We start from the raw sequence: 13646 nt of genomic DNA on the forward strand, positions 1-13646 counted from the left end.
GACAAAAGTCACGCAGGACAACCAGATTTAACTTTCATTTAGGATATCAGAAATAATTATAAGTTCATGGAATACAACAGTGCAGCCGATAAGAGATTTATTTTACTAGTCATCGTAAAGGACAATTATCCATACATTCTAAAAATTATTTGAATTAAGCTAACATAAATAAAATTATGAAGAAGACACATATTTATTTAAATTTATTACCGACAGATAAAACTTTGCTGAATTTGTTAATGAAATATTTTGTGAAGAATTTGAAATATTTTGTGCCTTTTTATGATTAAAATGCCTGTTGCCCAATACGTGCTTGGATTTCAAGCCCATACAAACTCAATAACCAGATAACATGTAAAGTCGATTGGCTAATATTTGAATGATTTTCGATCGAGTAGGGTTTTAATAAGGTTTTCCAGGTAATTGAATTTTGAATATGTGCCAATTCATGGGTCAGTTTTAAAAATGTCTGTCGCTGCTTCTGGCCAATTGCAATTTAATTGGTTATCAATACTTAATACTTGCGCGACTTTTTTTTGAACAATGCAACCCACACAGTTTGTACAGAACTGAATTGTTGCTCTGACTGGTTGGCATTTGAACAAAACTACTTCCCTATCATTTGCATAAGTTCTACGAATTGTTAATGTAGGTTTTTGATAATTAATAGCAAAAAGTTTTAAAACACTTTTAGCTGATTTCACAGAGAAATTTATATCATAAAATAGCATAAAATGTTGCACGAAGACCTTTTTTCTCTTACCTCTAATCACTTAGTAGTTTAGACTTAAATCACCTAAGTTAGTTTAAAACAATGATGTAAAAAAACTTCCTAAAATACACTATAAAAACCTTAAATTTGTTGAGATAAAACTCTGAAATAAATAATCGAATTTTCAATTTAGAAAGTTCTGTGTGGTTATGGAATTTGCAAAATTATGAAGTAAACCATTCGTCCTGTTATTAAAGCACCTGAGAAACTCTAAAACTTGTTTGTATCAATGTGCGAATAAAAAGTGTGCTACAATACGCCGTAAAAAAACTAAAACCACAACCGACAAACATACCTTCATCCCTCAAAAATAAATATATTCTTTCTAATATATAATTCTTTCTGAATTGTAAAATATGTCTGGGTTAGTCCCACCTGAAATACTGACTGCAAGCAAAACCATTAGCACCATCTGGTAAATATCTCTACTTAACTAATATTTCCGATTACGAGCATATTTGATCAATATTGGGTGTTCCTGGGCTACAATCATAAATCCTAAAATTCCAGAGTTTTAAAAAGACATTAATACGGAATATTTTCATTACTAAATAAAGCTAGGTAAAGCAATATTTACTGGTTATAAATGGTTCTGCTGGTTTTTCAGCTTTAAGGAATCTCACGTCTCATTTGCAGTTGTTTCATATAAAAGAATAATTTTTATTTTAGTGAATCAATCAGTAGCAAATAAAGCCAAATCCGACTATACAGTTTCTATGTTAGTTTCTACTTTTCCCATTTCAATATTACTCTTTCCTAGTGTGATTTGCTAATCTCAGTTCTTCTATCCCTTCCGTATTCGTGAACAGACATTTTTATCTTTTAACAGTTGTTGCATAATAAGCATTTATTGAACTGCAATTTTCAACATTAAAAATTGCAATAAAACTGATTATATTCGCGTTTGAAATATGAATGCGATTGTTACTATAGCATCATCTTCATCACACGACTGATAAATTGCTCTTGGACTGAACAAACTTTCAGCCAAAAATTTTTGACAAATCGAATGAACTGCTGCATCCATTGCCTTAAAAAGTGAATTTTATAGTTGCAGAATATTTAGAAATACGTTTTTAAAATAAACGCTACAGTTAAAAATACGTTGTGATTATTATATTCTTCTATGAAACAACACATTCATTCGGAAGCAATAATTAAAATGGTTCGTAAATCAAAAAAATGCCTACATTTGCTTGCAAGAAAGTTGTTTCTTTTCGAAGCATTGAAATGTTTCATATTTTCGCAACAACTGTGTCTCGCCCCATTTTGCCTTCTGGAGGCTCTTTTCTGTTTCTGGTCATTTTTCTTGCAAAAAATACGAGTATTTTCTTCAATTGCAAAATATAAAAAAAATTATAAGGGTAAAATATTTTTTTTCGTGTGAGTCAATATACTTTGCTGAATTTTCTTGCTGAAAATAATTTTAACTGAATTTTCCTCTTAGTTTCAACAGACCACTTAAATTCTCATACACCCCATGTTATGACTGTTGCAATATTTAATTTAGACGAAAAAAATATTTGTTTTCCCACTTTACTACATGAATTTCTTTTATTGACTCCATGGAAACTACAATACTATACAATCTGTTCTACAGAACAATAAGTAGTCTTTGTGACTTAAAAGTAATGTGAAAATATCTTGTTCTAAATTATCTAAATAGTGAGTCACATGAATAATGAATAAATATCAAAGCAGTTGTATGAAAATCTTTAAAAAGCATCAAGTTTTTGTGAACAAATTATATTTTTTTAAATTTTAGATACATTACGGCGATGTCATTGTATCTGCCTGTAAATTTCTCATTAGAATATCTCTTAGAAGGTGTATAATTAAGTTAGTAAGTAACATAAGAAACAAATAGTTGCGAAATTATTCAACAATTATTTGTGTAACTGCCGAAATTTTTTCCAGCTTTGTGTTGAAACTTTGACCTCGATTGTCTACTTGAAGAGCTAGATTAGATCCATGCCGATTTGATTTATTATTAAAAATCCCTTTCACCCAAAAACACGACACCATTTTAAATCTCTCCTACATATTTAATTCTTCGACTAGAGACCGTAATAAAAAAAACAATGCGGAATAAGAACCTGTGTGGTCACTTCCAAATTGTTTTTTGCATTATTTACAAAGAACAGGACTGGCTCACAATACGAGATTATCCATATACGGGAAGGTCGACTCGAAGTTGGTATAAATAATGTCCTTTGCTCAAGCTAATGTCAGTTTGCTTTCGATCAAAGCGTCCAAAACAGCACCATGAACTCTTATGTAAGTAGTGTTGGTGTCTAATAATGCTCCATTAATGGAACTTTTGTCACATAATTAAGCCCACTTTGAACACTAAGCAATGCCATTTTCTTTTCTGGAAGCCCCTTAAATTTTTGTTTGAATGTTTGAATTTTAGTGCTTTGTTGCCTTCGTCGCTTGTTTGGCCGTTGCCAACGCCGGAGTAGCAGTACTGCCTTCAGCGAAAATAATCCAAGGACCCAGCAGCAGAACCACTGTGGTTGGCCCTGATGGTAGCGCAATCTCCTCCGTTGCTCCTGCTGGCCAAATCATCCAGGAAGAAAGTGTTGGAGTTGTTGCCCAAACCGCCCCGGTTGTAGCTGCGCCAGCTGTTGCCTACTCAGCGCCTGCTGCTGTAGCTTACTCGCTCCCCGCTGTTGCATCCGCTCCAGTATTGTCTGCTTACTCAGCTCCAATTGTATCTGCATATTCCGCACCAGTTGTGTCTGCCTATGCTGCTCCTTTGGTGTCTGGAGTTGACACTGTTGTAGCTGGACCATCCGGAACCATTGCAACTGGAAGGACCGTAGGTGCTCCCGTAGTGAGCGCATGGTAGATTTTTCGTGCTGGACATCTCTTCATACACTTGTATAATTGGATTTCAATAAAACGCTACTGCACTGAACGAAACACTTTAAAACTGGTTTTATTCGACACTATATGCAAATGTTTGATTGATTAATTAACATATTTGATCACGCAATATGGTTTATTCTTGCAAGGAAAAGATGAACCTTCAAAATGGACCCGAAAGTGGTTTATGGCGGAACTGGCACGAAGCAACAATTAAATTTAAAGCAATTAACAATGACTGGGCGGCAAGGTAAAACAAACGCGTTAATGTCACGAACGCCGACAAATCAAGTTCAATATCATGCCTCGGCTTAAATGTAAATATAAGATTCCTAATAAATAGTAGAGCAATGCACAAAAAATTAACTGTTTTTGTCTTGGGAATGTTTTCCTTGTTTTTTTGATTAGTGGTTATTATTTGAATTGAATTCAATAATATATAAATATGTCGTGAAATTTGCGAAACGTCCTACTGCTTCTTTTTCATTTGCGGTAAATTTCGAGAGTGTAAATGATTTTTTCATTTTTACTGTCCTAAAATTATTTTTTCCAATGCCAAAATAAAGGTATATTTCTGCAAAAAAACAATCAATGAGGGAATTACTTCTGTCTCAAAACATGAATAAATATGAAAAGTTGCCTTAAATTTGACCTTAATCATTATTATTTAAAATATTTTTATTATTTTTTTCCTGTTGCACTTTTTTATAATTCAAAAGAAATTCCTGGGTTCCAGTCAATTTTATTGTTTATTATTTATAACAAACTTATGATGGTGGAGAAAAACACCGAAACGTATTTGTAACATTTTAAATAATAAACAATAAAATTGATTGAAACCCAGGAATTTATTTTGAATTAAGTTGAAATACAGATAACTAATGATTGATAATCAATTTTCGTCTCACTGCACAAAAGGAAAATGATAAGTTTAAATACGGATAACTAATCGTATATTTAAATACATATAAATGATGCCACGAATATTAGGAACTGTCGTAATAACTCAATTTTGTATGCGGAAAAACATACTTTTAATTTAAAAACTACATATACCTAATTTGCATAATAAAAATAAGTTAAACTCGAAACATGTAGAAACCTCAATATTTTGGAGAATATGAACAACATATTGTTTACCAGAATTTTATTTAAAAACTGAAGACTAGTATAATAAATTAAATCATAAAATGGAATAAAGATATACCTATAAACTGTTTCTAATTATCATCAATACATCCTGWATCAAAATTTGGATAGTATAAATTATTGAGGGGGACATAGTATTTAAAAATGATTCGTCTAATTTTATTTATAGCTCGACGCATGAAGAAAAAATWSTTTTYCACTGAATTTTATASTGAAATATTTAGAAGTTTAKATTGAGAAAATACATACATAAAARATGCGCAAGTACTTACGAATGAAGTCTARACGAAAAAATACAATAAATGTCCCAWTTACATCAAATAGAAAACAAATGGGTCAATATTTATTCTTGGGAAACACTTATYAATAAAATCATTACGAATTGTATAGCATATGTGTKGGTGYCKAAATTATTAATTTTCATTGTTTGAATTTTTACCAAAAGTKTACSATTATTAGCTTTATTTTCGGCGCTTCCAAATAGTTTATAAAGARAATCCCAKTAATATAAATTATGATTAATGTCATCGTGATTAATTTTCTGGTTTATTCAAAATACAATTTTTGGTCAGTCACGTAAAATGCAAATCCACACTTAACGATAATGAAATTACATTGCTGTAATTTGTCAGCATGTTTGGATATTATATATCTGGTAAATATGCACGATTTTTACCGTTATTCATGAGGAACATTTGCGTTGTGCAACCGAAAATATCATTTAGTGTCTCAAATATGGCACAATAAAAACAATACATATTTCAACAATGTTTAATGCCTATTTTCGATACTTTTTTATCTGGATAAATCTGACAAATAAAATATAACTCGAAAAACTAAACTGGCGTAAAAATATTAGGAAAAGTCTTAAAAGAAGTAAAAGTAGTCATCAAATTTGTAAATTTTCATTGGAGATATTTACAATGCGATTTACAATATTAAATATAGTATAACGTAAAATACAACATACATTAGAAATAAGATAAAAATGTAATTAGAAAAATAGTTTATATTCCAAATTGGAGCCTTGCCGTACAAAGAGGAATATACTAGTAAAACGAAAACGGYTTTTCATATTTAAATCATTTCTTCAAGTCTTGTTGCCAATAAAATATTGTTTAATATTGAACATTAAAAWWTAWTGAATTCGATCAGATTTTAATAACCTCAATAWCCCAARACCAAGACACTGCAAGGCAGATCTTTTTCGTTGGTAAATTTTTTAAGAGCKRATTCCAWAAAAGCTACRAAAAAGCTTAGGCTAACTATTTKTTCTCATTCATGGCATAAATTTCGTAAATACGTACGAGCTGGTTTTGTGCAACAGTAACTYACRCTATGYGAAGTGAGATACATTTTCTTGATTTAACGATGTAGATATTGYAATRTAGTGAAAGATTTKAATCGTAAAGTCCAAAATTKTCAAACGKGTGAAGGATAGATAGTTAGATATAAAACTTGCCCAATTAAATAAAAATGYACCAAATGCTATTATGTGCAAACGTAGTTGTTTAATGTAATGCATCCGAAATTTTAATTGGAATAAATTYATAGCAGCAACACATATGGGCTAAGSAAATGGATTAAAATTAAACGCTTCATGAATAAAACTTACCTGCATATTGCATATTTTGTACCGCACGTGGTTGCCTCTGCATATCCCATTTTTACAAGCTCTCAATTGGCGCGAAACACCACCATCACATGATCTGAAAGGCATAACACAAAGTCAATTTTACAGTAAGCATAAACTTTTCATAATGAAGAAAAAGCTTTAAAAAGGTTTTTCGTCTGACGCGTATGTAATCACACTAATTTCGTGATACCGTTATGTTTTTTTTTCATATTTCAATTGGGATTAATTTCCTCAAAAGGAGTGGATTAAAATCAGTCGTCTAGACATTTGAAAGAAAAAATAATTGGGAAATGTACCGTCAAAGGAGCAAAGAAAATGTCCTTATTTGCAGTGCCAACCAAAGACAAAAATTACTAATCATACAAGACTTCATGTTATATCATCTTTCAACATTCCTTGCTAGTTATAGAATAAATATCACTGGCGAAACATGAAGCCTGTTATCTGTTCAATTTAAATATGGATTTTTTAAACTAGCTATTATTTACAATTGACTTTTAATTACTGGTTTAGGCTCATAATTCATTTAAATACACAGCAAAAAATCATCAGAGAAAGCTATTTGCAAGAGAGCTGCAGGAAACATAGCTTACCTGGAACAAGTTGACCACGAAGACCATCCGCTTGACCGCTCGTCAATTTCCTGCAGTTGGAAGGAGAGTTCCTGCAATGCGTAAATCACATTGAAACATAATAAATAAGACCTTCAAGGATGGCTTTGCTAATACAGGATGTAAGAAATTCGAGGTGCTGAGCAAAACGATTATATTTTGATTTTAAACAAAACGTTTTCAATGTTGGTAAGTTCTTATCGAAGAAATAATCGAGAAAATGTGATTCAATTCAAGTTTCATTTGTAACATTAATTAAATAACATTTAAACTTATTTTTTATTATTTTAGTTTAAACATTAACATTTACACCAATATTTCTCTTTATTGTGGTAAAAAATGATACTACAATCAATCCAATCCAAACTGTTTCACTTTAAAAAGGCAAAATTTAAACCACAAATTAATTTAAAGCTCCCCCGACAAACCGATAATAAAATGATGAATACGATATTGTCAATGAATTCTTAAACGTAAGTAAGAAATACGTTTTGCATACATTACTACAATCTTTGAAAATCATTAATCTATGGCAAATATGCAGTTAATGAGGAATTCACCAAAAAGATCAAATGCGCTATCATTATACGAGAGTTATTGAAAAATGTTGTAATTTTTTTCAGACTGTTCTTCCTGTTCAATCTCCAAAAATTCGTTATAATACGCTTGTAATTGTAAAGCGAATCAATTTTCGTCAAATACACCCACATGAATAGAACCAACCCTTTTAACCAAAAGCCTAATGAGACATACGCCTTTTCATATTCGAGCATTTTGGCTGCATCCCCAACTGCCTGTCTGAAAGCAATTAACCGATATAAAAACCGTAATTCTATTCAGAAATCACCTCGGCTGCCGATTTTAAGCCTTCAATTCAAACCTCTCGAAGGAAGAGGATCATTAAATAATAATACAATGGAGGCGCGTAACAACTCAAAACCATTAAACAAAATCCGGAAAGTGTATTGGCATTCAGCTCGAGTAAAACATTTCTTAACAAAAGGAGTTTGGAAAGTTCTTACTTTGCAAAATTAATGATGTTAAGTATGGCTCCAATAAAATGGGATGTCGACCTATCGATCTTCTGATGACGGTTTTTTAATGCCCATGACGTCTTGTTCCCTTTCATCGAGTGCATTATGAAATTCAAGATTCATTCAGTGATAAATTAGTCGCTGAAGATACTTGTCTGAATTCTTGCAAGTATAAGTCGCATTTAGTTCAAGCAAAATAGAAGAACTGAAGAAGAGGAAAATTATACCTTCCACACAAACTGGTGTATATTATTTGAAGAATTTAGGAAAGTGTTACTCCAAATGCTCCCTTAAGAGTGTCCTGTCTTGTTAAAGTCGACTAACTATCGGCAAGTTGTATTTTTAATTGATAAAATATCATTTTTCCTTTTAGATTGTAATTTTATAATTTTATCAAGTTTAAGTAAAAAAATACCAACCAATAACCGCGTTTCAAAGATTAGTAGATGATCGGTCCGCTATAATTTTAACGGATAGCTTACAGAATAGACCCGGAAGACGGTTACTCGAAATACCCTAAGCTAAGCATTGCAATTTGAATCAAGCAATTGGAATTACAGGAAAAAGAGTTGAAGAGTTGAGAAACTTTTCTTTTAAGTTTTCAAGCAAGAATCCGAACCTACAAAACGAAAATAAAACAAAACATTTGCTTCAAAATTAAATGCTTAACTTAAAAATGTATACATATTCGAAAAGTTCAAGCCGACGGATGGAAGAAAGTGATTCATCTGAACCTGCTGCCGTGTTTTAAAATGTATGTTTCAACACGCAAAGCTAAAATTTCTTGAATTCAAGGCTGTTTCGAGTAAACTGCCAAAATTTTCTTATCGATGGCTTATTTTCTTAAAAGGTTAGTTAGTTCTCCCTGAAATGATGTAAAAATGAATGTTGTTGCTCATTTTGCTTCCGAGAAATGAGCAAAAACGGGACGGATAACATGAAATTTTAGCATAATCTTGCACCAAAGTGTCTGATATACAAATTGCTCTTCATGGGTCAAAATTACTCAAACTTCCTCACTCGTGTTGTTATGACTGAGTCGCATCTTCAATTCTCTATCCAACGATGCCAAAATAAACTCTGTGGCGCGAAAAAGGCAGCGTTATGAGTCGATTTTGAAGCTCAAAAAAAATTGCAAATCTAAAACTTCTTGAAATCAAAACTTTTTTTAGAAAACTGCTAACATTTAGACAATTTTTCAGAGTAAATGGATCATTAATATGTCAGGAATTAACTATCATTTAAGCCAGTAAAGGTTGTGCTTATGTTAATCTTGACAATGTTTCCCATCTGTTTTTAGCAGCGCTGCAAAAATTTACGCCGCTTAACGGAAAAAATTATGACTTCACTTAGTTTTCTGGAAACTGCTTCGTGTAATCAAAATCACTTACCGATTCTGATTCATGGCTACTTATCGATGAAAAATCGAGTGCCATCTCCGGCATCGTTAAGTTGCTGATAAAAGAGGAGCATGATGATCGCAGGCACGAAATCTGGAAAGAGTAAAGCAATAATCATGTAACGAAAATATTTCTCACATCCTAAAATGAAAACATTATTTATATTTAATGAAATACAAATGTTTTCCATTCTGTCAATTGCAGGAAAGCACAATTGCCTCCAACAAGCAACAAAATCAAATATCAAAGTTTAGAAACATTGTTCTTGCTGATTGCGTTTATACCCTAATAAGGCTTTGCAAGGGTTAATATAATCAACCAACAATACCAGATGCACATTTAACTGTTGGTACATGACAATTAGTTAGTAGTCCGGATTCTAGGGTTACTCAAATTCCGGAAGTCAATCCGGCCACTTAGCGTGTAGTGCAATTCTGGATAAATCCGGGACTTGAGGAGTGCTGGCATAGTTTAGAAATTCCGGCTATAACCATTAAGCGGGGATAAAATTAAATTTTCTGTGCAATCAATTTAGAACCATAAAATCTAGAAAATGCCGCCACCATTTGCTTGGCATCGAAAGATAGATACACGAATACACTAGTTATAAACAGAGTGTGTGATGCATAATGACAAGGATGATTTGAGAAAAATAATTCAGAAGGTAATTTTAACATAGATGAAAAGTGTGAACTCCGATATTTCTAATTAATTAAAAAGCAATTTACAGATTAACTTGTTCACTGTGCTCTTTGGTTTTGGATTTTACGTTATTATCAAGTGAGACTTCCCATAAGGCCTTTGAGAGGAGACTTTCTGCAATCTAACGTATTTTCTTTTGCTATCCTTATCTGAAATTCCCATATTTATTTTTGATGGTGTGTATTTAGTTATGAGTTTGAATATTATTTTCCTCCAGTTGAACTTCCATAATTATCCAATTCATTTGAAATTTGCGGTTTGATTGAATTGAATTCTAAACTCAACACCAGCAAGACCAGAAAGAGATTTCAAGATTTCAAACCGTTTTAAGACAGGTTTATGAGATGATCTACCATCGCATTCCATTCTGGAAAAGTTTTTTTACTTTAATCCGTTGGATACTTGAAACCGGAAAACTAAATTGAGAATCATATTAGGAAAAGTTATAAACCCGTTAAAAATTATGGGCGTATAAAACTACTTAAAGTAAATTATAAGTAAACAAACGTGCCAAGGATATCAATAAATATTTAACAATATAACTCACACCTGCTTAACACATAATCCGTCAAACCATGCTTGAGAAATGACTATAAATTACAAGTTTCCCTCAATTACAATCACATCGCAGTACACATTTAATTTTATTTATTTTATATGCTCTAAGTTTTAAAAGTTTAATAAGTTCTATATCCTTTAGTTTAGCCTTTGTTTATACACTTGCAGGCACCAATCGACGCCAATCGCCAACACTTAAAACCTAACTCTCTTCGACATTTAACAAAAGATAACGACATATTTGACTATTAGTGTTAGTAATAGAGTTGTTGAATGTGACGAAAAACCCATTACTAACACGAGATTAAAATAAAATTTAAATCATTTAACCTAAGAGACACTTTTTCTGTTTTTTGCAGCTTTTCCTTTCACTCTCGCGTCCAGAACACCCGTCAGAGCACTAATTGTTTTCAGAACACTTAAACGACAGAGTTTAATTGAAGAACACGAGCGAAGCCCTGTTCAGTGTACCTAAAACTTTAAATCAAGCAACTAATTTGACTAGCTACTGAGTTCTTAGAAACGCTCTTCCCTAAAGGTCTCTTTTAATAAGTAATACAGGCTGCTTTCCTTATCCACTCTATTTTAGGGATCAATTAAGGATGGGATCCTCGTAAACTCTCACCTGGGCTTCATAGATACCGTAACATCTGCCACAAAGAAGTATCAAAAGTTTGTTACTGGCTCTTAATAAAAACTTTTAAAAATATCGACTCGCTTCTGAGGCGAACTTTGCCAATGGCGCAGCCAGGATCGAAGTTAAAAATATGCAAATTTTACTGGGTTTTAACGAACATCGTAAATTTTCAAATATATGTCCTGGTATTAATTTTGCGGAAGAAACCCTGTAGTAAAAGTGGGCAAAAATCTATAAGATCGCTTATGAAATTGATGAGAAACTCCTGCAAAGGCAAATTACAATCATTTGCTTACAAAGCAATCTAATGTTTATTCAACAACAACAACAACGAAAAGTGGGTACTTACATATAAATATAAGATGTTACTCATGTCAACACTGAAACTATCTTATCCGCCACTTGGATATTAGTTTGATTAAAGACAATTAAAAATTTTCTTTTTCTTAAAAAACTTGTGTTTCAGTCAAAGTGTGAAGTATTTTTTCATATCGTTTATTTTATAGCGTTTCGGCGAGACAGCAGCGCCATTATCAGCTTTAAAATTCACACAAACTCATAATTGGAAAATATTAGATTCTTTTAGGTCTTTGCTGTCTTGAAACCTCAAATTTGTGCCTGATCATTTCGAATTCGACACACATTCGATACAAACTTTTTTCTTTTTTATGTTTATGCAGTCGGTGTTCAATTTTTTGACCTAATAAATTCATATAAAGCATTTTAGACATATTCGAAAGCAAATTACATATTTTTTGAATTTTTGAATGTGAATTTGAAAATTTTAGATACACATTTTCACGAATAGAGCTTGATGCAATGTAATTGTGGAGAAATTTCGCACAATCCTGGTAATGCTTATCATAACGATAAATATGACGAATTAGTTTAAGCGAATTAAAATTTAAATTGTTGGGAAGACTAAATCATTCATATTCACAGTACGCAACGACTGTTCAAAAACTGATTTTTCGTCACCGCACAAATTACACGGCTCAGTTTTTAAAACTTGTATGGAAATGATCAAATATACTGAACTGATGAAGCCGAAGAATACTATAGAAAAGAAATCGTTCAAACGTTTTGAATGGCTCGCGCTGGTGAAACAACCCACGCATCAACAATAAATGCAGATACGATTTGCGAAATAAATCAACAACAGTTAATAAATTTAATAAAAGATCGAGCAACTTATGGGTGGGTTAGTAAACTCCAACTGTTTCCGGAGGTCTCCATTGTTTTAAACGAGCGGTGCATTTAGCCGTAGTAAAGGGGTTTGCACTATCATAAATCACGGCAGAAGCCTCCACTTTTTGTTTGTGGGAGGACGTGTACACGGACTGAATATATTCGTTAATGTTGCTTTTGCTTGTATGGCGTTATGAAATAAAGTGAAATTAATGCAACACATATTTCGGGAAAATTATATTGATGGGTGGTAAGGATGCAGTTGCAAACGAGCTGGCCAGGGATCGCTATATGTGCCAATTATTAAATAGCTAATTACTAACAAAATAGGAGCAAATGCAGTTTTTTTCAGTTAAAAACGTATTATTGGTTGTGTGAGAATGAAGCTTTTATTTKGCATTTGATAAACAACCTCATGACAAAAAATTCACAACACAGYWAGGATATTAACCGCGCAATAAGGAATTMAYCGCGCAAAAATWACWTAAATAATAATTTATAAAATAYAAGAATWACTAAAATKAAATWACTTTCTGGTARGGTAAATTTARGTTCTACCAAACCGTYAAAACGTTSACCCGAAGTCGTYTGCAAATGTTTTTTYCCACCTTGAGACCRTCGTGGACTTARTSWATTTCAACTGGATATARAATGCTTGAAMATCTGGGATTTTACAATTATAGYGTTTTGKAAGATATAWCCAATTTTCATACAAWMCTKTTATACGAKAAAYAGCTARAWAAACTCTMWMASCTTTTCATARRYMWAMWWYASTCTWTAMRYSATCAKGMCAWCGTYTAGTTTTGAGTTAAAGCTGCATTTMTTCACAATARTTWAAGTTYATTTAATTTTCAATAGTTTAAGATTCAAATKGTATTCGAYATCATTATAGTAGTTTATTTTAATGTTTTTGTTCAACTGACTCTTTCACTACCGAAATTAATCTGTTGCAGTCGGAGTCAAAACAAGTAATTTGAYTCGAWTTCTCATTTTCATAAGTTCTGCATATGAAATAAACATCGACCGTAATTCGTCGAATTGTAGCAAGTTGAACGTTGAATCTGCAATCCAAACTTAGTCTAGTGAAAAGT

The 13646-nt window shown here is 32.1% G+C and overlaps 2 protein-coding genes across 5 annotated transcripts in view; one reads left to right on the forward strand and one right to left on the reverse strand.

Annotated features, from left to right (window-relative positions):
• The window catches only part of LOC109540621 (protein madd-4), a 247918-nt gene that overhangs the window by 103844 nt on the left and 130428 nt on the right, over positions 1-13646 (reverse strand). For all 4 annotated transcript variants that reach the window (XM_048667409.1, XM_048667410.1, XM_048667411.1 and 1 more), the window contains 3 exons: positions 9462-9563; positions 7019-7089; positions 6405-6498 (listed from right to left, as the gene is read on the reverse strand). In XM_048667409.1, the coding sequence (XP_048523366.1) occupies positions 6405-6498; positions 7019-7089; positions 9462-9563 (267 nt within the window). The remainder of the gene's footprint in view (positions 1-6404; positions 6499-7018; positions 7090-9461; positions 9564-13646) is intronic.
• LOC109540629 (cuticle protein 16.5) lies at positions 2999-3697 on the forward strand. The gene is made up of 2 exons (XM_019909065.2): positions 2999-3049; positions 3186-3697. The coding sequence occupies exons 1-2, from the start codon at positions 3038-3040 to the stop codon at positions 3621-3623; spliced, it is 450 nt and encodes a 149-aa protein (XP_019764624.1). The 5' UTR covers positions 2999-3037; the 3' UTR covers positions 3624-3697.

The sequence above is a fragment of the Dendroctonus ponderosae genome, unplaced genomic scaffold (assembly GCF_020466585.1).
Source record: "Dendroctonus ponderosae isolate FM_Combo_2020 unplaced genomic scaffold, Dpon_F_20191213v2 Dpon_F_20191213_6, whole genome shotgun sequence".
NCBI classification, from domain to species: Eukaryota; Metazoa; Arthropoda; class Insecta; order Coleoptera; family Curculionidae; genus Dendroctonus; species Dendroctonus ponderosae.